Below are 22,889 nucleotides of genomic sequence, written 5' to 3'. Positions count from 1 at the left end.
CCTTAAATAAGCTGAAAAATCACAAAGCGCCGGGTACGGACGAGATACCAGCAGAACTTCTGAAATATGGGACAAACAAAATACATCGCCAAATCCACCAGCTAATAACGCACATGGTCAGAAGAAAGGATAACAGCACGATGGAATGAAAACATAATAGTGTCTATCCACAAAAAAGGGGACAAAACAAAATGGGCGAATTATAGAGGAATTTCACGCCTAAACACGGCATATAAAACCCTCTCAAACATAATTCTTAGTAGACTAATCCTTTATGCTGAAAATGTCCTAGGCGAATATCAAGCCGGTTTTAGGGCAAACAGATCAACAATAGATCAACTATTCACGCTGAGACAACTTCTAGAAAAGGGATGGGAGTATAACAGACCCATACACAATTTTTTCATAGACTTTCGACAGGCATTAGATAGCGTAGAAAGAAGCCAAGTATGGAATACCATGGCGGAGTTCTCAATACCAAAGAAACTCATTCGGATGACCAAAGTCTGTATGGAGGATGGAATACCTAAAGTACGTGTAAATAATAAACTATCTGGCAGCTTTGAAATCAACAGTGGACTCAAACAGGGTGATGCGTTATCTCCACTACTTTTAACCTTGTATTAGAGAAAGTCATGAGGTCGGCCGAAATAAAAACAGAATTGATATCGGTTCAAGGTCTTATGCCATTACTCGCATATGCAGATGACATAGATTTTATCCACGAAAGACATCTTCAACAAGGTGGAAGGAGCAACAAGTGAAGTAGGGCTGAAGATTAATGAAGAGAAGACGAAATATATGTGTATAAATAGAACAACACGAAAATACATAATAGGACAAAATGTGACGGTCAACACCTTCAATTTCGAAAGAGTACAACGTTTTAGGTATCTGGGGGCCGTAATCACAGCTGACAACGATGTTACTGAAGAAATAAAGGCAGAATCCAATCTGCAAACCGCTGTCTATTCGCATTGGATAAGCTCATAAAATCAAAACACCTTACAAGAAGTTCAAAGATTAAAATCTATAAATTCATCGTCAGACCTGTAATTACATACGGATGCGAAACGTGGACCATAAAAAAGCAAACGAAGAAAACCTCAGACGCTTTGAACGAAAAATACTTGGAAAAATTTTCGGACCTCACCATGACATCACCACAAACCAGTATAAGATCAGAACCAATATCGAATTAAAAGCACTCTACAATGACGCCGAGATTGTCCAAGAAATTAAATCACAGTGACTAAGATGGACAGGCCACGTGCACAGACTGCATAACGAGAGACTTGTAAAACTGGTATGGGAGGAGATTTCCACAGGCAAAAGACCACTCGGACGTCCCAGAATGCGATGGAGAGATAACATCCAAGCAGATCTCCGGAAAATGAACATTACATTTGACCCTAGGTTGATCGAAGACCGAACAAATTGGAAAAAAGTTGTACAGTCAGCCAAGACCCACCTAGGGTTGTAGCGCTACGTGATGATGATGATGAAGGACTTAATCCACTAAATATAATATATCCTTAGAGTGGTTAGAGTTTAGTACGGTTCTTAGAGAATGAGGATATATCGATTTTAACCCTCTCATGCATTGAGTTCGCTTCAGTGCACAGATTTTTTTAACTCCAAAAAATATATTTTAATTCTATGAAACTTGTGCAAAATGCATGAAATCCCTTTCAAGTAACTGCTACCGCCATCTACAATATTTATTTTGAAAGTCAAAGTTTGTTTATGTTTGTATTTATAAATCACTTGACCGCGATGGCGCGATAATTATGTACTTTACAGAATTAGCCTTTGTTATAATTTCAAAATAATTGAAAAACTCACTGAAAATATCACAGTAAAAGTCATGTACCTACACTAGAGTGGACATCATGCAATATGTAACTTAGAATTCCACTCTTGTGGTATGTTTTATGAGTATAATTTTCAGAGGGGTAGTAGGTTTCTTGTTCACATATTTTTTGTTATTTGCTTGTCAAAGATTTAATATTTATTTAGGGATTTTCGAGGGCATTTTTTTATGTACTTATTATATTATTTTAGTGGAAATAAATAAATTTTATTTATTGACATATTACTTCTTCAATGGGAAATTTTATTCTATTTCAGACAGTACGTTTTTCTGATGAAGACGACAATAGGGATGAATCACGTTGATGTTTACCAGAAAATGAAGAATTTATAGGTATTGACAATGATGACATTATTTATGATTTACCAGAAGGTTCAGATTTGGAATCTGATTACAATGACGAAGAGACGTATTCGCTCGAACATGTAGCGGCTGAAGACCAAATTGTTGAAAGTGACTTAGAAGAAATACAGCTAGAAAACAGTGACGATGACATTGCATTAGCTCAGCGTATTTTGGCATTTTCATCAAAAACATAAAAATCAAGAGAAAACCCCAAAAAAGGCCGAGAAAAAAGACAGGAAATGGTGCAATAATAACAGCATGTATGGGCCAGTAACTTTGTCACAGTTTAGAGGAACAGAAAATATTCATGTTCAAGGAAACAATCCGATTGAATATTTTTTATCACTGTTCACCTCACCACAGACATAATGGATGATATCGTCTTTCAGACCAATATATATGCTGGCCAAAACAATAAATTAAAATTTCGGCTTTACAAAATATGAGTTATATGCTTTCTTGGGAATAAATTTAGTGATGGCGTACATCAGATATCACAGACTACGGCTTTACTGGTCAAGTGATAATGGCCTGAGGATGGACATTATTGCAGATGCTATGCCTATTAATAGATTTGAATCTATTTTGAGGTTTTTACATTTCGTAAATAATGATAATTTAAATCAAAATAACACGGACAAATTGCGAAAAATCCGACCATTTTTGGATAAAATTCAGAAAAACTTGTTAGGTGCCACAGATCCAGAGGAATACCAATTAGTTGATGAGCAAATTATTCCACTAAAAGGAAAATTAGGTATAAAGCAATACTTGCCAAAAAAACCTAAAAAGTAGGGAGTCAAAGTTTGGGTAAGAGCTGGAATTAGTGGATATATGTATCGTTTTGAGATTTACCAAGGAGCTTCGGGAGACAGAAGTCAAATTAGTAAACTTGTAGCGTGCGCTGATGTAGTTTTGCGTCTAACTAACGACTTACAGAGAATCAATCATAAAGTAATTTTTGATAATTTATTTTGCTCACTTCCAATTATCGAAGAAAAGAGATATATGGGCGACAGGAACTCTCCGATTGAATCGACTACAAAATTGTAATTTTGTTATGAAAACAGATAAACAAAAAAATAAGAGGGTAGGGGAACTTCATCTGTTGCAAGTACTGAAGGTGGCAATATAATTGTTTCTAAATGGCTAGACAACAGGACTATTTATATTGCTTCTAATTGTGCTGGAATAGAACCTCAGAATAAAACAAAACGCTGATGTAAATCTACTAAGACTACTATTATAAAAGTGAATAGACCATTTTCTGTTCAGTTTTATAACAAAAACATAGGAGAAGTAGGCCTGATGGACCAGTTGTTGACCCTGTATCCTCTAAGGAGAAGAAACAAACGCTGGTACATAAGAGTTTTTATGCATTTTGTGGATGCTCTTGTTGTAAATGCATGGATTTTGTACAAGAAAAACGGAAATCAAAAAAAAATCTGCTTGAATTTAAAGCAAGTATTGAAAGAGCATTAATAAATTTGGGAACGCAGAAAGAAAATAAACGAAGTAGACCTTCGTTTGGTACACCACCTCCCATTTTGAAGAAAAAGAAACGGAATCATCATGCACCACCTGAAATTAGACAAAGTAATTTTTGTATGTGGGTATATTTTATTTTATAAAAACCCTTAAAAGGGCAACATTACAAGCACGAACGTTTTCGGAACAACTGTTCCATCATCAGGTTAAAATACCTAAAATAAGTATAAACCATTTAATTACAGCAAACGTGGTTTAAAATTTTGACTAAGGTTAAAAAAAAACAATAAAATGGTTATACTTACAGGTTACCATGCCTGAGCCACCAAAATATTTGGGTAAAAAACCCTTTAAAATGAAATGTGTTACCAAAGATTGTACATGATGTTGAAAATTTTATATGATGTTTAATATTTTAATTAGATTTTACTTCAGGTAACATACACCCATGCTTAAGTGAGTTCCAGTGTCCGGAGAGTAAACCTCTTCAAACGGACTACGGCTGGCAACTGATTGATAAAATACCCATGAACGGTGTCAAAAACAAAATGTCAATGAACCATGAAACAGTGTTAGTTAAACATTATATTACTACAGCCAAAAGATTAAAAAACTTTGATGATGTTAAAATGATAACAGCAATCCAGGTGTTGGGATTTAAAAATTTTTCTATAATTATTTAATATTGGATATAAAAGATGTAAATTACTGGTGTTGTTGAAGGCCATGTTTAAGAGGATGACGTATGCATTAGGCAGCTTATGTTACTCTTTATCGTACGGGGTGTGGTCTAAAAGGTGTAATTTGTGACGAATTAGCTGAAATATATGGAAATGTCCTTTTATGTTGCTTACATCTAGGACAAGGAAAAATAAATAGTATATATTTGTAGCTAATGTAAGACTTCGTATGTAGATGAAATTGTTTAATACTGCTTGTATCGTAAAAATTTTTAATATAAGTGAGTCCAATAGATTGAGAAAAGGGATTGAAAATCTTCCGGCTGAAGGAATTAAAGTTATAATATATGTGATTAAATTTAAAAAAAATTTTTTTTTTTTTTTGAAAGACTGAGATCCTTAGAGACTTGGCAGGAATAAAAGTAAATGGAATGACTAAAGAATAAAGGAGAGTGGGTTAAAGGGAAATGAATGAGTTAATCAACAAAATTAGAGATGATAGAGGTCCTTCATGCTTAAAGCATCTAGCACCCTGAACAAAATATATTTTGGTTATATTAAATTCGATACATAAAAGCCTGAAATTTTATTTTTGAGTATGGTGTACTAAGTTGTTGACTAAGAGAGGGAGGATCAGTGGTTGATTAAGGGTTTAGGTAAAGTGGGAGAAAGTGAATTCTGATGAATTGCTGGATTGTGTTTAAATCTTTACTGAGTTTAGAACTAATGAGTGGATGGTAGATATATGAAAAGACAGAGAACTAGTAAAAGAAAAAAGAATGGACAGGAATATGACGTAAACGTGAAGATTGTAAAATAATGAAATAGTGAGGTATAAAAGATATGATGTTAACAATAGGGGGCTGAAAAATTCTTTTGGAGGGAGTGTTGTGACAGTAGTGTAGAGAGAATGGTTGTTTTAAAAAGCAACAATTGTTGGGAAGGATTAAGGTACCAGCAAAATCTTTGAAGCAATTTTGTGTGAATCGGGAACATAGAGGCACATATATGCCTTAGAATAACCGAACATAAATACTAGTATAAGTTGAGTAGACAAGATGATATTGTTTGATCAATTAAAACCGTCTATTGCAAGCAGAACACGTAGCCCAGACTTATTAGTCGAGAATGAATCACAATTGCGCAGCAGGTGGGAATGTGAAAACTGGACAAACCAAGCCTCAGTTTAATTAAACCAGGTTGATCAGTGCCTCAAACTGGAAAATCCACGCATAAAATAGAACAGTCCAGTGCAGTAAACGTCCCTAAGGTCTGTCCAAGATGATGATGAAATTATTTATAACTAAGCTTGAGAACAAAGAATCAGTACAAACTAAAGAAGGTAAACAAACTAACTATATAATAGTAATTATATAGTGGGAAAATAATCCTTGTACATCTACATAATCCCGAAAAAATACAAAAGTCCACCCTTAAACATTGATCTTACCTACGAGACTTTCTAATGGTAGCGTACATTATTTTCACTTTTCACGACGTCACTTTAGTCGATACTTAATCGAAATGTTTTTCACGATATTTTAATTATTCACAAATTGGTAAAATGATATTCTTGAAGAAATTAAACTTTTTTGATATTATTATACCACAATAACGTTCTTAGATACAGAAACAATTCGAAATCGACAGACCTTTTGCACGCACTTCGAATGTGACTTTGCAGAGCAAGTGAACTTTTCTATTTAGTACAGAAATTATTCAAAATATCGAGTTGAAAAGTAGGTTATGTGTGGGAAGGGCTCGCTGATTGTTTACATGTAAACTAAGTATGGTCAATAAATACGTTTGAGTCCCATAAGGGTTGGCGCTTTCAAGGGATAGAATACATAGTGGATAATTAAACTACTAGGTATATTATATTCCATACAGAATCCATAATTTGAAAATTTGAAGTTATATTAGTTTAATATATATATATATATATATATATATATATATATATATATATATATATATATATATATATATATATATATATATATATATACGTATACAAGAGCAAAATTATGGAATAAATGTATTTTCGAGATTTTTTCTTTTAAATTATGATTTTTTAGCATATACAGGGTGAGTTTTAGTGCGACATCGGTCAATAATTCCATTGTGGTACAAGATATCCAAAAAACTTATTTAGAAACAATGTAGGCAATGATATTGTTACGATAAATGTGAGTCACCCTAAGCTGAAAACACGGGTCCCCGCTTATACCTGCTATTGGAACTTTCCAGATGAGGATTGAATAATACACCAGCGTTCCGATCGAAGCCGGCAGAAATGTCTAGATAAACAAATCAGGTATAAAACGGACGATTTGATATTTAAAAGGACAGTCGAAAACAAGTGTCGATTAATAAATTGTTCGCGCGGCTATTTAAATCGTGACCGGCGTGAATGTTATAAATAAATTATATGAGTGTATATAAATTAATATTTAAGTGTTTTTATGTAGATTAAATAAATAAATGTATGTAAATAAACTCATAAAGTGTTGTAAAGTGTAGAAAATTTTTATAATAAATAAAGTTAATAAATTAGATTTATAAAAACAGTTCAGTGGTGTCAGAGTGGAATATATTTTAAATAAATTGTGAAAATGACTACGATTTATGAGCTTACAGTTACGAATTTAAGAAGACATCTCAAGGACAGATAATTAGCTTTTACCGGAAAAAAGCGGAAAAAACCTGATTTAGTCCAACGACTAAAGAACGCTTTGGAGGAAGATGGTTTGGACCCGAAAACTTATATATTTGAAGACAAACATGCTGTCATCTCGTCGATTTCGAAATTTTCTTCTGATGTGGCCAAAGTTTCTAGTGATGTGGCCAAAGTTTCTGGTGACATCGCATCATTAGAGAACAAAGTTTCTGGCGATATTTCGAAAGTTTCCGGCGACATCGCTTCTTTAGAAAACAAAGTTTCTAACGAGATTTCTTCTCTAGAAAGCAAAGTTTCTGTTAACATCTCTTTGGAAATCTCTAAAGTCACTTCTGTGACTTTATGTCTGCCCTCCACGATAGAATATCTTCGTTAAAAAACCAAATTGCTGCTGATATGTTGGACTTCGAGGAAAAGATGAAAGAGATGGAAAGGAAGATGGAGGAAACAGGGACAACAGAGAGAGGAAACAATCCAATTACAGTAGAGACAAAAGAAGACGAGACGAAATGTAAGTTGGAAACACGGCCGAAATCTGAAGGAAGTGGACGTTTTGTTCATGGAAAAGTTCCAACTTTTGACGGAAAATCGTCATGGAACAACTACATGAAACAGTTCGAATCAGCTGCAAGAGCGAATGAATGGTCTGAAAAAGAAAAGGCTGTAAACCTGGCTATCGCTCTTCGAGGAGATGCCTTAGATGTGCTTCAGACCATAGCCGTAGAGGAGACGGATAATTTCCAACTTAAGGAGAAAAATTTATACCTTTATAAAAGGTATATAATAAAATACCCAAACGGGCTATATCACAATTACAAAACGTTTTCGGAATCTATATTCCATCATCAGTGTAAAGTGTACATGTTTTGAGCCACTAAAATATTTGGGTAAAAACCCGTTAAATGTTGTTAGTTTAAATTTCTGTTACATAATATGTTCTTATAAGTTGTGATGTTAAAGTTACCAGTGGAATTGGTAACATGGCAGCGTACGACTTTACATGAGGTTGCTTGGTCCTGAGACAAAGTGTCTACGAGTACTTGTTGATAGCAACTGTTGCTCTGGCGGGTACAGTAAAGTTAGGACGGTAAAAGAGGAAGGAGATGAAGATAAACTTGACCAGCTCGTTAATATGATGAAAAGTATTACATACAAGAAAACGAAGACCATAAGATGCTGGAATTGTGGTGAAATAGGACACGTACGAAGTTCATGTAACCATCCTAGGTACGACACAAATCAAGAAACTCACCATCAGGAAAACTAGAACGGGTCGGCCATAGGGGGGAGCTTCGACCCGGAACTTTTCCAAAGACCCTCTCATACTAATAGCTTCTTTGAAACGTTGTGAAGATAGTGTATATATAGATGGAGAAATAAATGGTAAAAGGCATACGTTGTTGGTGGATACCGGAGCGACCAGAACCATTATACGCCCGACAGTTATAAACAGTTGTAAGAAACTGTTACCAACGAGGTTGTGACTTTGGACCGCTACAGGTGAAAATGCCAACATTCATGGAGAAGTCAGGAATTGAAGCAGAAAAGTTCGTCTATACTGTTATAGTTGCTGACATCGAAGAGGATGTTATGTTAGGAATGGACGTAATGAATATGCATGGATTTCAATTGGATTGTAAGAATAAGGTAATCAAAGTTGGTAACAAGGAGGTATTTCTTCATCCACATGATGACAACACTGTGCAAGCAGTCGTTAAAGAAGATACAGTCGTGCCTGCGAGAAGTGAAACGATCATAGTAGCGCGGTTATAGGGAATTGTGGACGAAGGGACACCTATTATGATGGAGCCTTGGAACCATGACGACGAGGTTGGCCGAGGAATCATAATCGGAAAGGAATTGGTGACTTCGGCTAAAGAAATACCTGTGAGACTTATCAATGTCAATGACTACCCAGTGACCATCAAGAAAGAGACAAAAGTAGGAACTTGTGTACCTGTGACATCCATAATCCGTCAGAAGACAGCATCCGATAATTCCAACGACAAATTCGACCAAATGGTTGCAGTTACTGGACAGTCTCTAAATCAGACGGAGAAAAGGAAATTAACGGAATTTCTTCGGCGGTATCGTGATATTTTCGTACCGAAAGGAGGAAAGACGGGAAGAACTACCGTTGTTAAGTATAAAATTGATACTGGTAATGCTAAGCCAATTCGTCAAACAGCTCGACGATTACCACAGGCGAAAAGAGAGGAAGCTGAAACGATTGTTCAGGAAATGAAGAATGACGGGGTTTTTAAATATTTTAACTACACTTAATTTAAAAACTACAATATATTGTCATAACTTGTTAAACACTCTGTATAGTAATGCAAAGCCCAATATTCGAAGAACAAGAATTGTTGGATGCGAGGAATATAAATATGAAAAAATATATAGGGTGTCCCATTTAAAAAGTTGTATGTATGTTATACCACACAGTTATTAATCACCCTCTAGAAATCCCCATATTTTCCAAGAATGGAGAATATCATTGCCTATATTTTTTCTAAATACGTTTTTTTGGATATCTTTATAGCCAAAAAATTTCCTTGTTCTGATGAAGCAACCTTCTGTTTATAGTGAATCAGTGAGAACAAAACTGGAGATATTGAAGGAAAGAGAATCCTTATTTGATGACTGAGGCACACACTCAGTAACCTCCACATAAACGTATGGACAGGGATGTCGAGGATAAACTTATAGGTCCTTTTTTCTTCGATGGACCTCTTATGGGGCAAAGATATCTTGATTTTTACAAAATGAACTTATAGCCGCCTATAAAGACATTTTTCCAAATGAAAATTATCGTAATTTGCCTTCTGAAAACATCTTTGGACTTCCTGTTCGTGATTTTTAAATAGATGATTTCCTAGGAGATGAATTGGTAGATGAGGAACAATAGAGTGGCCCCAATATCTCCAGATTGTACATCACTTGATTTTTGCCTATGGGGTTTCCTAAAAACAAAACATCGATGGGCCACAAAAATTACATGATATAAAAAATTAAATTAGATTGGAAATTCGTATTGTAACGCCAGAAAATGAAGGAGGTTGGTAATTTGAATATTTAATTGAGTCGAAAAGCAATCTTTATTGGTAAAATAAATATTTTTTCTTTTTTGTGACAGTAGTAAAATGTTTTTTGTATTAAAGAAATTACATACGTACTTCTTTATTTGCCCAAAAAGAGTTGGCCTTCATTTGGCCACAAAGTTCCAATTAATAACCATCTACAATTTAGTATATACAGGGTAAGTTCTTAGTGCGGCATTGTTGGATAATTAGATTATAGTACAGGATATCCAAAAAAGTTATTTAGAAAATATGTAGGCAATTCTGTGATATGAGTTAATTTCAAAGTTTTTTTCCAACCACTAACCTCTCCAGTCTATCCTCGCAACAGCCGCCCTGTTACACTTTATATCGAACTCAATAATTATTGCGAATATAAAATGGATTAACAAGAACTAACTGCAACCTATCACGGTATGCCGGCTGTAAATCTTTGTTAACCCACTCATCTCAACTGGGTTAATAAACTCGTAGGACTCGGCACAACATACAGCCACGATTTGCATAGTGGGTGGAAGAATATAAGGCCAATTATAAGCTTGTTGTTTTAGTTGAGGACACTCTACTAGGAAGTAATAGAAAGTTCCCGAGAGGTACTCGAGAAGCGTTAAAAAATAACCTCCACACGCGTATAAGAAAAGGAAACATGGGAGCGTATGTCAAGAGTTCTTGAAGAATTGGTAACGAATCAGTTGTGTCTGAAAACTCTTAAATAATGAGTAATAACTGCAGAAAATAAGAATTTAAAGGTTATAAGGTGATTGGAGAAAAATATGTGTTTCAAATCTGTAACAGGAAAATAAAGGTGAACTCAAGTTACATCATTAAAATCATTTTTCATTTTTCTTAAAGTACCCAAGCAAGCAGTTTGATTAAACCCAGTCAGAGAGACTTGCACACCCCTTAGAATGACAGTCGGAATGACACATCATTTAGAATGAAATTGTTACAATTCATTGGAGCGAGATGTATTTTTGTGTAATCAGGAACCATTCCACAGCACTCCAATGCTCCAGACCATCCTTCCCCCCTATATCACTCTGATTCGCGATAGGTGCTCACTATCAGCCAAATGCTTTTCGTGTGGAAGTCCTGGGTACAAGAACTCCAAAAGATAGAGTATGTTAAGTTTTAAATTAGATATACACACTATAAGTGGCAACACTGTGCGCCGTCGACTTTCTACGAACCTCCGTTGCCCCGTCGCCAATAAATTGTCATTATACAGTAGTTGCTTAAAGCAATAAGAGCGTAGATTTTTAATTTATTTTTGTAAATAACATGTCTGTTTATAGGCCCGCAGGAAAGGTTCAAATAATAAAATGGTTTTATGGTGGTAATTCTGTACAACAGTATGTCAAGAAGTGTCACCAGAAAAAGTTGAGGAAATAGAATACCGGGATACACAAATTTGTGCAACAATCGAAGTAGATTCAACACGTTCAAGTAGAAGCGTTGCTAGAGAGTTAGATATATTACTGAAACGAAAGTATGGAAAAAGCACGGGTACAAGAATTTTAAATATTCGAAAACGCAGTAGCTTTATCCAGACGACTACTTTGGAAGAATGGAGTTTTGCGAAACTCTAATAACGAAGGCTAATGATGAAGCCAATTTTATTAGAAACATTTTATTTACTGATGAATCTTCTGTTTCGTTAGTAGGGAGACACAATCCTTCCATTACGAGGTATTGGGCGCGGGAAAACCAGCACAGAAGTGTTGTTTACCGAACTCGACGTCCTCAAAAAGTTAACATCTGGACTGGCATTTAAGGAGACCACATAATAGGTCCATGAAAATGCAAAAAAATGCATCCGAATACTAAATTCATTACTGTGGTCTAATAAAATAAAGATGCATACCAAACTTCGCGTATACAGAGCAATTGTAGAACCAATTACCACATATGGTGCCGAATGTTGGACGATGACAAAGAATGAACGAAATAAAGTAGACGTTGTGGAAATGGATTATCTTAGAAGGTCATGTCGAGTATCGAGAATGGAAAGAATCAGGAATGAGGAAATACGAAACCGTACAGGAATTAGAGATAGTCTTTCAGATAGAATACAAGGAAGGCAATTACAATGGTATGGTCACGTGATGAGAATGGAGGAGGAGCGGTGGCCAAAGAAAGCCTTAATGTATGTTCCGCCAGAAAGAAGGAAAAGGGGAAGACCACCAAATTCCTGGAGAAGAGAAATTACAAAAACAATGCAATCTAGAGGCTTAGAAGAGGGAGATTGGAGAGATAGGAAAAGATGGAGGCTGAAATGCGGGAAGCGGCAATCGCCGTAGGACCCCCGTTATATGATGATGATGATAATAGGTCCATTTTTTATTGAGCGCAACTTGAATAGTAGAGTATACCTCGATTTGTTACAGAATCATGTTTTTCTCGCTATTCTCAATCTTCCTGATGTAAATCTGGAGAATGTTTGGTTCCAACAAGTCGGCTGTTTAGTTCACAACGCTCGAATAATTAGGGAGTACAATACTTTCCTGAATCGAGTTATCAGTGGAACAGGCGATATTAAGTGGCATGTGCTTTCTCCAGATCTTACATCCATGAACTTCTTTTTTTGGGGACATTTAAAAATCATCATCTACAATCATCCTGAGGCTAGAGCCCAAAATTTGGATGAATTAAAAAACCGAATAAGAGAAGTCTCCAATTCTGTTACAGCAGAAACTCTTACAAATTTTCGGAGAAGTTTTTATGACAGATTGGGATACTGTTCAGCCGTAGAAGGTCAAATATTTGAATCATTTCTGTAGGACATAAAGAATTATTTCTTATTTTATTAGGAATTATTTTTTATTTCCAATAAGAGTATATTTTTTGTTTTATCTTTTTAAAGAAATGCGCTTTTATTTTTAATTCAACCACAAAAAATTGTTCACATTATTAAAAACCGATACAAATGCACCGCCTTATAATGGTCAGTGTATTTTTATCGAGTTTATGTTATAAGAAATGAACCAGGCATACGTAAGCAAAACAAAAATCGACGGACGGAGATACATATCAATTGCGTTGTTATGTGTTACTAAATGATTTTCGTTTTCTGTCTAGGAGTCTAAGGAGTCGGAGGGAATCGGAAAATTACAATTATCTCGTACGAGGCAATGTTGCCGATTTTAGCACTTTATGTAGTTTGCAATATCTAATCCAAAACTTAACGTACACTATCCTAACCCCATCAATGCAGGGCTAGTGACGTATCATCGAACTGAAATTGCTTGCTCGGGCCTCGAGTCTCAACTCCGGGCTATGCCCAGTTCGGCGACTTCGTGCCCGAATTTTTTTTTGAGTGGCTTTCGCCTTTTTGTTCGTATTTTTTAATTTTTTTGATGGCCGAAGCCGTTTTTTGTAATTTTTTTGAAGGTTGTCCTGAAAATAGACAATTATTGAAACTCTGTTGGTAGAGCTACAAATTATCTGGACTTTATGTGTTTGCAAGGATTTGCTGTTTTGGTCTTTTGTGCTTCCATCGATGGATCACATCACATCTTATTATCTCTCGCAGAATCGAACTTGGGTGACTCTCTAATTCTGCAACCTTAATTCTGGTTTTTTATGCCATAGTCACATTGAAGATTTTCGATCATTCTCAATGACCTGAATTTGTTTCTAAATTTTTTTTATATCTGTTCTGAATAGTTCTAATGATCCAATCCACTGTCTTCTATAAATTATGCTACCATTAATTCAACAAAGTGAAGAAGCTAATAATTTTGGCCTTCACTCTTGTTCATATTCTCGCTATCTTTCCTTTTGCTTACTTGACTAAATGCTACACCATGTTTTTGTTTTAAGTGGGCGTACAAATTGAAATAGTTCCTGATATTTTTTCCACTTTGGAGCAAAAATTGCCGCAATATTCCTCTGTGTTAAGTTTATTAAAATGCAACCAAACGCTTTTTGGGTGGTGTCATTTTTGATTCAAATTTTATTAACTAAAAAACAATGTTCACACTGTGCCCAAATACCTAATAATAACCGAAATAAAGATACGAAAAGAAATTGTATACCTATTATAAACACACATCATACGACATAATTTGAAGTAGATATTGATTTGAAGTAGATATTGACCTCGACCCTGCACTGCTCATCACAACTGACTACACGATCCGAATTATTTCGAGTCGTGAAGAGAATTTAATCTTCGTATCCCACGAATGTACTTGTTTACACAGAGCGTGGTTTACTAAAGCGTGGCTCACGTTCGTGATTTACTACTTATGTCAATGCAGCTTAAAACTGCACCCAGATTTTTAAAAAAGCATGAAATATACTATAATCTATGTTGGTTATTAACTAAGTGGTCACATATATTATATAAATCCAGACAAACTATAGGAAATACTAGGTACAAGTGTATACAAACTCAATCATTGTAAATACGTCTTACCTCTGCCGAGCTTAAAACGCTCTGGGATGGGATTCTGTGACTCATAGCCCCTTCTATGAAGATGGATGTTGAAAAATGGAACAAGCAATTAAAGAACATGAGAATTAGAGTGGTGTTCATAAATATAAATACTTAGGTCATGAAATACAAATTGCTAGGCACAACCAAACTGCTGAACTGCAAAGAAGAATCACTTTAGCATGGGCCACATATGGAGCTCTATCAGACATCTTCAAGAGCAACATGTCAATACCAAATTATTTGAAAAAGAAAACATTCGACCAATGTGTGATTTAAGTCATTACTTGGCACCGAAATACTTTCCTTAACCAAACTCATAACTCAGCCAAAATAGCCCAAAGACAAATGGAACGCTTGCTACTTGGACTGACGCTAAGAGACAGAGTTAGAAACAAAGAAATAAGATGAAGGAGAGGTCTCACAGATATCATAGATTGTACAGCATGGCTGAAGAGGAACTGTGCGGGCCATGTGGCCAGAATAAATGATGGGTGGTGGATCCAAAAAAGTGTGGAGCTGACAGAAGAAGCAGAGGTAGAAACACAATGGACAGACAACATCAAAAGAATCACTGGGAATTGGCTGCAGGAAGCTCAAGACCAACAGAACTAAAAGAAATTAGGGGGCCTATGTTCAACTTTGGATGCAGAAGGCTGGATAATGATGATGATAGAAAAATCAGTCAAGAACAAATTTGACATCAAAATAATTTACAGATACAAAATATAGAGATTTAGTAAATTTGCCTAAAATTGAGATTGAATTGATATTCTTCAATTTTTTTTATTTGACATTCTTTAGGGAAATATACCTAATCAATCATTTGACCTGACATATATTGGGAATAAGAATAAATGTAAACACCCAGTTCTATTGTATTTGAACCTAGTACTGGATGAGGAAAAAAAATAAAAGCTTGGGTCAAAATTGCAATGTTAATCTTTATATAAAAGCTTATTACACTAGTTTTTCCACTTTGTAAACATTTTAGAACTCCCACAATACCAAATAAAAGGTAATAATAAGTAAATATAATAAAATAATAGGTAAATGAGCACCTTGAGATCATTGTCTCCTCTAAGTAATATGTTTGCAAAATTCCTTTTGAGATCCTTTTGAGCAATATTTTCTGCCCTCCCTGGAGGCAACAATAGATCTTCCAATTTCAAAAAGATTAAACATTAAGAAAACTAAAAAGAACAGCCAATACTTAAAGTATTCTTCCTGCTATAGGTACAAGTACTAAGAAAATGACCACAAAAAACATTCATTGTCCTACAGAAAAGTAATAATACCACCAGAAACATAATCAATGGCCAAAACAAATAACAAGTATCCTCATTTCCTGTACAGACAAGCCCTGAAAAGGGACTTGCCAAGTATTAAAACAACACAAGGAAGAACACACAGCCAAAAGCTAGAAAATATTTGGATGAATGGATTAGTTCACATAAGTAGTTGATTACTTGATTTATAATATTTATGAAAAAACAATTTGAATTGATGAAATTAAATATATAGTTGCTTTCTTTAGATTTTGCAACTAAATTAACAACATATTTATAACTGATTCATCTAAATCCCCTCCAAATCTTTTGTTTCATTGCACAATTGCAAAGTTTTTTCACAAAACTTATATGACACATTTGCAATTCTGATAAAAAGTTTGTCTACACAAGTGTATGAATCATCTTTAACAAAGTTGTAATACTTGTTTATAAATTCGCTTATCTTTCTATACACAAACGAAACAAGATATCTTTGGTGAATCGAAATTACACTGGTCTAAACATAAACACAAAAACATCTGTGCTTTTAAAATAGAAAAAAACTGTAATCAAGGCAAAGGGTTAAAAATACCATATGGTTATCTGTTTAGATCAAGAATATTGCATTGTTGATCATAGGACTGCAGAATGTTATATTTTAGCACTAAAATCAAGAAAATTGGCCTTATAGGAAATATACATAGGGGTGGGAACGTCAGCCGTCATCACAAATGGGTTCAACACACCCAATGTTTCCGAATCGATAAAAATATATCAAAATATCTTCAAAATATAACCATTGTTAATAAAAACATTATCAAATCTACTGCCCGGACATAAACAAATACATGAAAATACTGTCACTTTATGTTGTTATTTAAAAAAATTAACAAACTGCTCACTTAACAAACTAATAAAAATTTAAAAACAGATGATATATAGTCTTCAGTAGATAAAATATGTACATTAGCGTTGATTAGTGCGGAAACAATGGTTATTTTATCTGAAAACACATAAAAATTCACCACAAAAGCCGATGACTTACCTCATTTTGTTGTTTTTCAATGAAAATACATCTAAACACCTACTTAAAACTTTGCAAACACCACTACATAACACAACACACTTCCGGTATTGTTTGCTTGATTAAAATTTAATGACTTCATTTACAAAATAGGTCCGAAACATCCCATGACAAATTATCGCCACTTCGTAATATTCGCCATGTTAACTTTCGACCAGCCCGAACATCTACCAACCAAAAGAAACGCTTTTCAGCGCCAAATTCAAATTCTCTGAAGAAGTAGGTTTACCTCGAGGTAATTTGCATAGTGAGTGTAATTTCCTTGATTTAATAAAAAATGCGGCTATTCGCAATAAAATTCGTCTTTTGTGTGTTTGTTGTTTATGTGGGGGTGTAAGGAAGGAAGCAACTGTTCTTATCAAGTATAATAAGCACTTAATGATAACTATTTAAGTAAATAGGGTATTCCAAAGGAGGACCGTACTTAACTTAATTTGGTTGAAGTATCTCTAAAGAGTAAATAGTAAATGTTATTTATGGACTATCCATCCATAAAAAAATTCGCAAATACAACTACTGTTCCCTTCAGCTCCACCGCAAGGTTCATGACACCATCTGTAGCATTTATAGTAGCGTATCTATTGTTGCCCAGATTTGTCGGAAAAAAAAATCAAAGCAGTAGATACATTCCACATTCTACAGAATCAACACAGTGTATTTCTTGCTCAGAGTCTGATGAATCAGAAGAAACGACAACTGCACCAGAGTTATTTCGTTTAATTCCTGATGGACCATGTAAAATAGGCAAAGGCTTGGTCAGATCAGATCAGATCCGTGGTTGTTATTCCACCAAGTTGTACAGAAACGTCTTGCAGAATGATAATTTGTTTTGGTTTCTCAATAGTATTTGGAGATTTATTTTCATTGTCACTATTGTTATCGACAAGGGAAGTTTCTAACTTGTCACGGATTGCAAAATCTTTGTCTCGAAACAAATCTCTATCAAATGGCATAATGCCACATTTTCCAAAACCATACAAAAAAATTTGTATTGATTCCTTGAATATGCTTTTTCAAACAAACCCCAATCTTTTACGAGAAAATTGTTCTTCCAGGATATATATAATATAATAATAACGGATTTATTACGGCTGTCGCCGCTTCTCCGCCCCCAATTTCCATCTTTTTCTGTCATATGCAGTTGCCTCTTCTAAGTCTCTTACCGCCATTGCTTCATCAATATCGTTGCGCCAACTTCTCCGTGGTCGTCCTCTCTTTCTTCTTTCAGGAAGGATCCATTCCAGTACTCTTCTAGGCCATCTGTACTCTGGCATTCTTTTAACATGTCCAAACCAGATTAATTGTTTTCTTTCTATGCCATCATTGATATTTCGCTTCATTTTCATTTCGTTTCTTATTTGTTCGTTTCTAACTCTCTCCAGTTTCGATCTACCGCAGCTTCGTCTCAGATAATCCATTTCTGTCGTCATAAGTTTGTTTCTATTAGCTTTGGTGACGTCCCATACTTCCGAACCGTAAAGTGTAATACTTTGGACTATACTACCGTAAATGTGTTTTTTGGTTTCTCGTCGAATTGTTTTTTGCCAGAGAAGAGAGTTTAAGGCACGGGTCGCTGCTCTGTCCTTGTTTATTCTTTCCCTGATTTCATCTGCGCTATTTCCCTTCTTGTTGAAAATGACCCCCAAATATTTGCAGGATTGCACGCCTTTGATTTTGTCGTCTTCCAAGACTAGGTCACATATTTCATCTGTTCCCACTGAGAGATATTCACATTTTGTCATATTCATGTTTAGACCTGGCACCTCATATTCTGCTTGCAGTTTTCTTACCATATAGCTAAGATCGTAGCTGTATTCGGCAATTACTACCTGGTCATCCGCAAGGAAAAGTGTATATAGCTTGTTTTCTTCCACCGTTATTCCCATGTTTCTACATTTTTTTACCCATTTTACTAAGGATCTGTCCAAATAGATTTTAAATAAGGTGGGTGACAGACAGCAGCCTTATCTTAGTCCCTTTGTTGTTTGAAAAGGATATCTTCCAGGATAATTTCTTTTTTTTTAATCCTCTCAAATCTTGGATGTAAGAGCACTAACATCAGCAGAAATAGGAAGCGATCATAAATTGGTATTGTGCAAAATCCGAATGAAAACACATATAAGTGATAACAAAACACCAGAATATACCACAAAGATAAAAGTCGAAAGCTTACGGGATGACTCCAGAAGATACCTATTTTAAAAAGAATAACCGAAAAAAGTAGAAACATATATCACAGAAAGTGTATGCAATGATGGAGTCGAAGAAAGCTGGGCAAAAATTAAGTCTAATATCTTAACCTCGGCCAAGGAAGTTCTTGGTGAAAGAAATATAAATAAAAATATTCCCAAGGCGAATAACAAAACAATTAGAAACGAAACACATGCACTTAAAGTAAGAAAACTGTAAGAAAAATAAAAAGTGATCACTGGGAACGCTTTTCAAAAGAAATGGAACATGATTTTTACGGACTGCAAAAGGAAATATGGCACTTCACAAGAGGTCAAAGAACGGAGGTAAAGGAATTAATAGAACCAAAACACATAGAAAATGATACGTGGATTGACTACCTAAAAAAGCTCTATGTAGAGGAAGAACAAACGACGCTAGAACCGGAAACACCAGAAATTCCCACAAATGAAGAACTTAATATAAATATACAGGAAGTTCGGAAAATACTTGAAAACCTGAAGAGCAGAAAAGCAGCAGGTAAAGACGGGATACCAAATGAATTATTGAAATATTGTGGAGCAGCAATGACAGAACAATATTAACAACATTAATTAATACAATTATAAACACAATAAAATACTGGAAGAGTGAAGAACGAGCGAACTAATTCTACTATTCAAAAAAGAAGATAAAAAACAGCCAGAAAACTGCAGAGGTATAAACTTCTTAAATACTACGCTAAAACTTACAACTAAAATGTTACAAGTGCTAAAAAAATCAGAGGATAAGTTTAGCAAATGAACAACAGGGTTTTCGTAGTAGAAGATCGTGTACAGATGCAATATTTGTTATAAAGCAAATTACAGAGAAATCACCAGAGTATAATAGACCAGCATTTCTGTGTCTGATTGACCTAAAGAAAGCGTTTGACAGAGTAAGACTCACAGATGTAATCCATCTTCTGTATAATAGAGAAGTTGCCCTAAATATTATAAAAACTATCAAAAATATCTACCAAAACAACAAAATGGAAGTCAGAATAGATGGACAACTTACAGAATCTATAGAAATGGGCAGTGGAATAAGACAAGGGAATTCATTGAGCCCCATACTCTTCAATTTGATCATGGATGAAATCATCAAAAGCGTTAACAAAGGAAGAGGATATAGAAAGGGAAACAAGGAAATAAAATACTCTGTTACGCAGAGGACGCAATATTGATAGCCTATGATGAAGATAGTCTGCGAAGACTGGTCCACAGATTTAACATAAGAGCAAAAAAAATTTAATATAATCTCATCTCAGAAGACTAAAATAATAGTAGTCAGCAAAGAACCAACCAGATGTAAAATAGAAATTGATGTAGTCAGTATTGAACAAGTAATGGAAATAAAATACCTAGGAATTACACTGTCTAGCTATGGAAACCTGGACGAAGAAGTGAGAGTTCAAGTACAAACAGCAAATAGACTGGTAGGATGCATTAATAACACTATATGGCGAAACAGACACATTAATACTAAGATGAAGTCAAGAATTTATAAAGCCAGTATAAGACCAATGATGACATACGTCTCAGAAATAAGACCCGACACAGCCACAACGCAAAGACTACTGGAAACGGCAGAGATGAGGAAGAATTACAGGAAATACGCTGAGAGATCGAAAGAGAAGTGAAGACATTAGAAGAAAATTTAACGTACAGTGTATAAATGAATGGACACAAAATAGAAAAAGAGGATGGAATAACCAAATAAGCAGAATGGAGAAGACCCGTGTCGTCAAAATAGCAAGAGATAAACCAATTGGCAGAAGAAGTATCAGAGTGACAACCTTCCATAGAGGTATTAATCCGCCAATGGACACGCAGAATTGCTTATAAAGAGGAAGAAGAAGGAGAAGAAGCATTATTTCTTAACCAGTTTTTGGTTTGTTGGCAATAATATGTCTTTAAAGGTCACATAAAGGCTAAATCTAAAGGTTGTATCTTATGAGTTGAATGTGGAGGTAATCATTTATTCATGACATCCAAGTTTCTTGTCTGCGAATAGTGTCCGTCTAAAATTAAAATGACAGGATTTTCAACGGATGGCTTAGTATAGGAAATAAAATGATCCATCCACTGCGTAAATAAGTAGAATTGAATCCACCCAGAAGGATGAGATCTTCCAATTGATTCAGGAGGTGTTCAGTCAAAGTAAGGGTAATCAAGGGTTTGGCATCTTCTTCCTTTCCATTCTTAACACGTGCCTTATCCATCACACTCTCTGTGCCTTTATGAATCAACTGATGCACGGTACGTTATACAGTTCCTCTAGCTCCCTGTTTGTTTGTCGCACTTAACCTTCCACCGTGTTTTGCCTCCATATATAGCTCTAAACATTTTCCTTTCCCATCTTGGCAATTTCTCTGTATTTGCTTTTTCATTGTCCATACTTCACCACCAGACGTTGTAGCATTTTATATTTAATATCTATATAATAGTATAAATTCTGTTTTAAGTTTTGTATTCAGTTGTTTCAAAATATAGATGTTTTGTCTCTGTTACATTATCAGGTAGAAAATTATTCCGCTTAGAACTAGGAAATGAGGACGTTTAAAATAATCAATAAAATGTGTGTTGTTTATCTCGTAGTAAAGACGTATTAACGCTGAGAATATTTTTTGTCTTTATTTACATTAAAATCCCCCTATTCTCTGTATGTATTGTGTGGTAAAAAACTTCCAGTTACCCAATTTAAAAGTAAATATTTCAAGATGTTTTTTTTGTCGGTTCGTTGCTAAGAACGAGGTCAAGAGGGGTATTTTGTTTATTTAGGTTCGTAGACCACAAACTGGCTGCGGGACGTGAAGGGAAATTATTTGGCGTTGAATTGGTAAAATGTAAGGCAGATAGGGAGTCAAGCAAGAGATTTCAGACTAGAAAGATGTTTGGGCGATTTTGAATCAGGAGTCGAATAATTTTTTTTGTATTATGTCTTAAGACCGGTGAACGGTTGGATAATACTCTTTTGCAATAATGCAGTTTAGAACAGAGTATCAACCATAAGATTTGTGCAGTACACCGGAACTGATGAAATTTTGAAAATGATTATATAGGATGTCCCACCAGCTTTGTTGTCGTTGGCCTGCTTGATCCAACCCCATCTACGTCAGATCTTCGTTCCTGAATATGGAAATGGTTTCCTTTTTGCTCCAGTTGAGAGTTTTGTACTTGCAGCTCCAATCCCAGAGATAGTAGCAAGTTTTTTTAAAGTTAAGTGGCAAATATTGTGAATTAAGGTAACAATTAACATATTAATTTTTCTAAATTAAATAGACATTATTTTTGATAATTGATAATAATTGCTTCCATTAAAATATAAGAATTTGTAATATTTGAAGGTTTATATTGTGTTAGAGGCGTGGCCAACAAAATGTCATAATTTATTCTGTCTTACAATGTTATGTTGACATATGATATTTTGGCTTAAATCTGCTGTTGTTGTAAAATAATTTTAATTTGATTATTATATAGAAAAGATATTTCATATATAAGGTTAACTTTTAAGATATTTTCATAAACAAGGATATCTTTTATTTTTAATAATCTAATTTGGCCATATTAATAAATAACCTAGGAACCATTTCGAAAATTTTTGTAGCAATCTCCTTTGTAAACAGATGAACATGTAAGTTTTTGTTAATTTTGTTATTATGTTATTTAGTATGCTTCTTGTGCAATCTGTATTTTTGATAACTGTTTGTTTGAGACAAAAATAAACGTTTGATTTATTA

General features: G+C 34.7%; 1 protein-coding gene across 2 annotated transcripts in view; it reads right to left on the bottom strand.

Annotated features, from left to right (window-relative positions):
- Positions 1-17,206, bottom strand: part of ena (ENAH actin regulator enabled) — a 206,059-nt gene extending 188,853 nt beyond the window's left edge. Inside the window, exon 1 of one of the 2 annotated variants that reach the window (XM_072542983.1) lies at positions 16,901-17,206. In XM_072542983.1, coding sequence (XP_072399084.1) covers positions 16,901-16,905 — 5 coding nt within the window. In that variant the 5' untranslated portion in view covers positions 16,906-17,206. The remainder of the gene's footprint in view (positions 1-16,900) is intronic. The other variant, XM_072542985.1, reaches the window with a different exon arrangement.
- Between the last annotated feature and the right edge of the window lie 5,683 nt (positions 17,207-22,889).

Source organism: Diabrotica undecimpunctata, chromosome 9 (genome assembly GCF_040954645.1).
Source record: "Diabrotica undecimpunctata isolate CICGRU chromosome 9, icDiaUnde3, whole genome shotgun sequence".
Taxonomy (NCBI): Eukaryota; Metazoa; Arthropoda; class Insecta; order Coleoptera; family Chrysomelidae; genus Diabrotica; species Diabrotica undecimpunctata.
The sequence above is the reverse complement of the archived record's forward strand: the minus strand, read 5'-3'. Positions and strand labels throughout refer to the sequence as shown.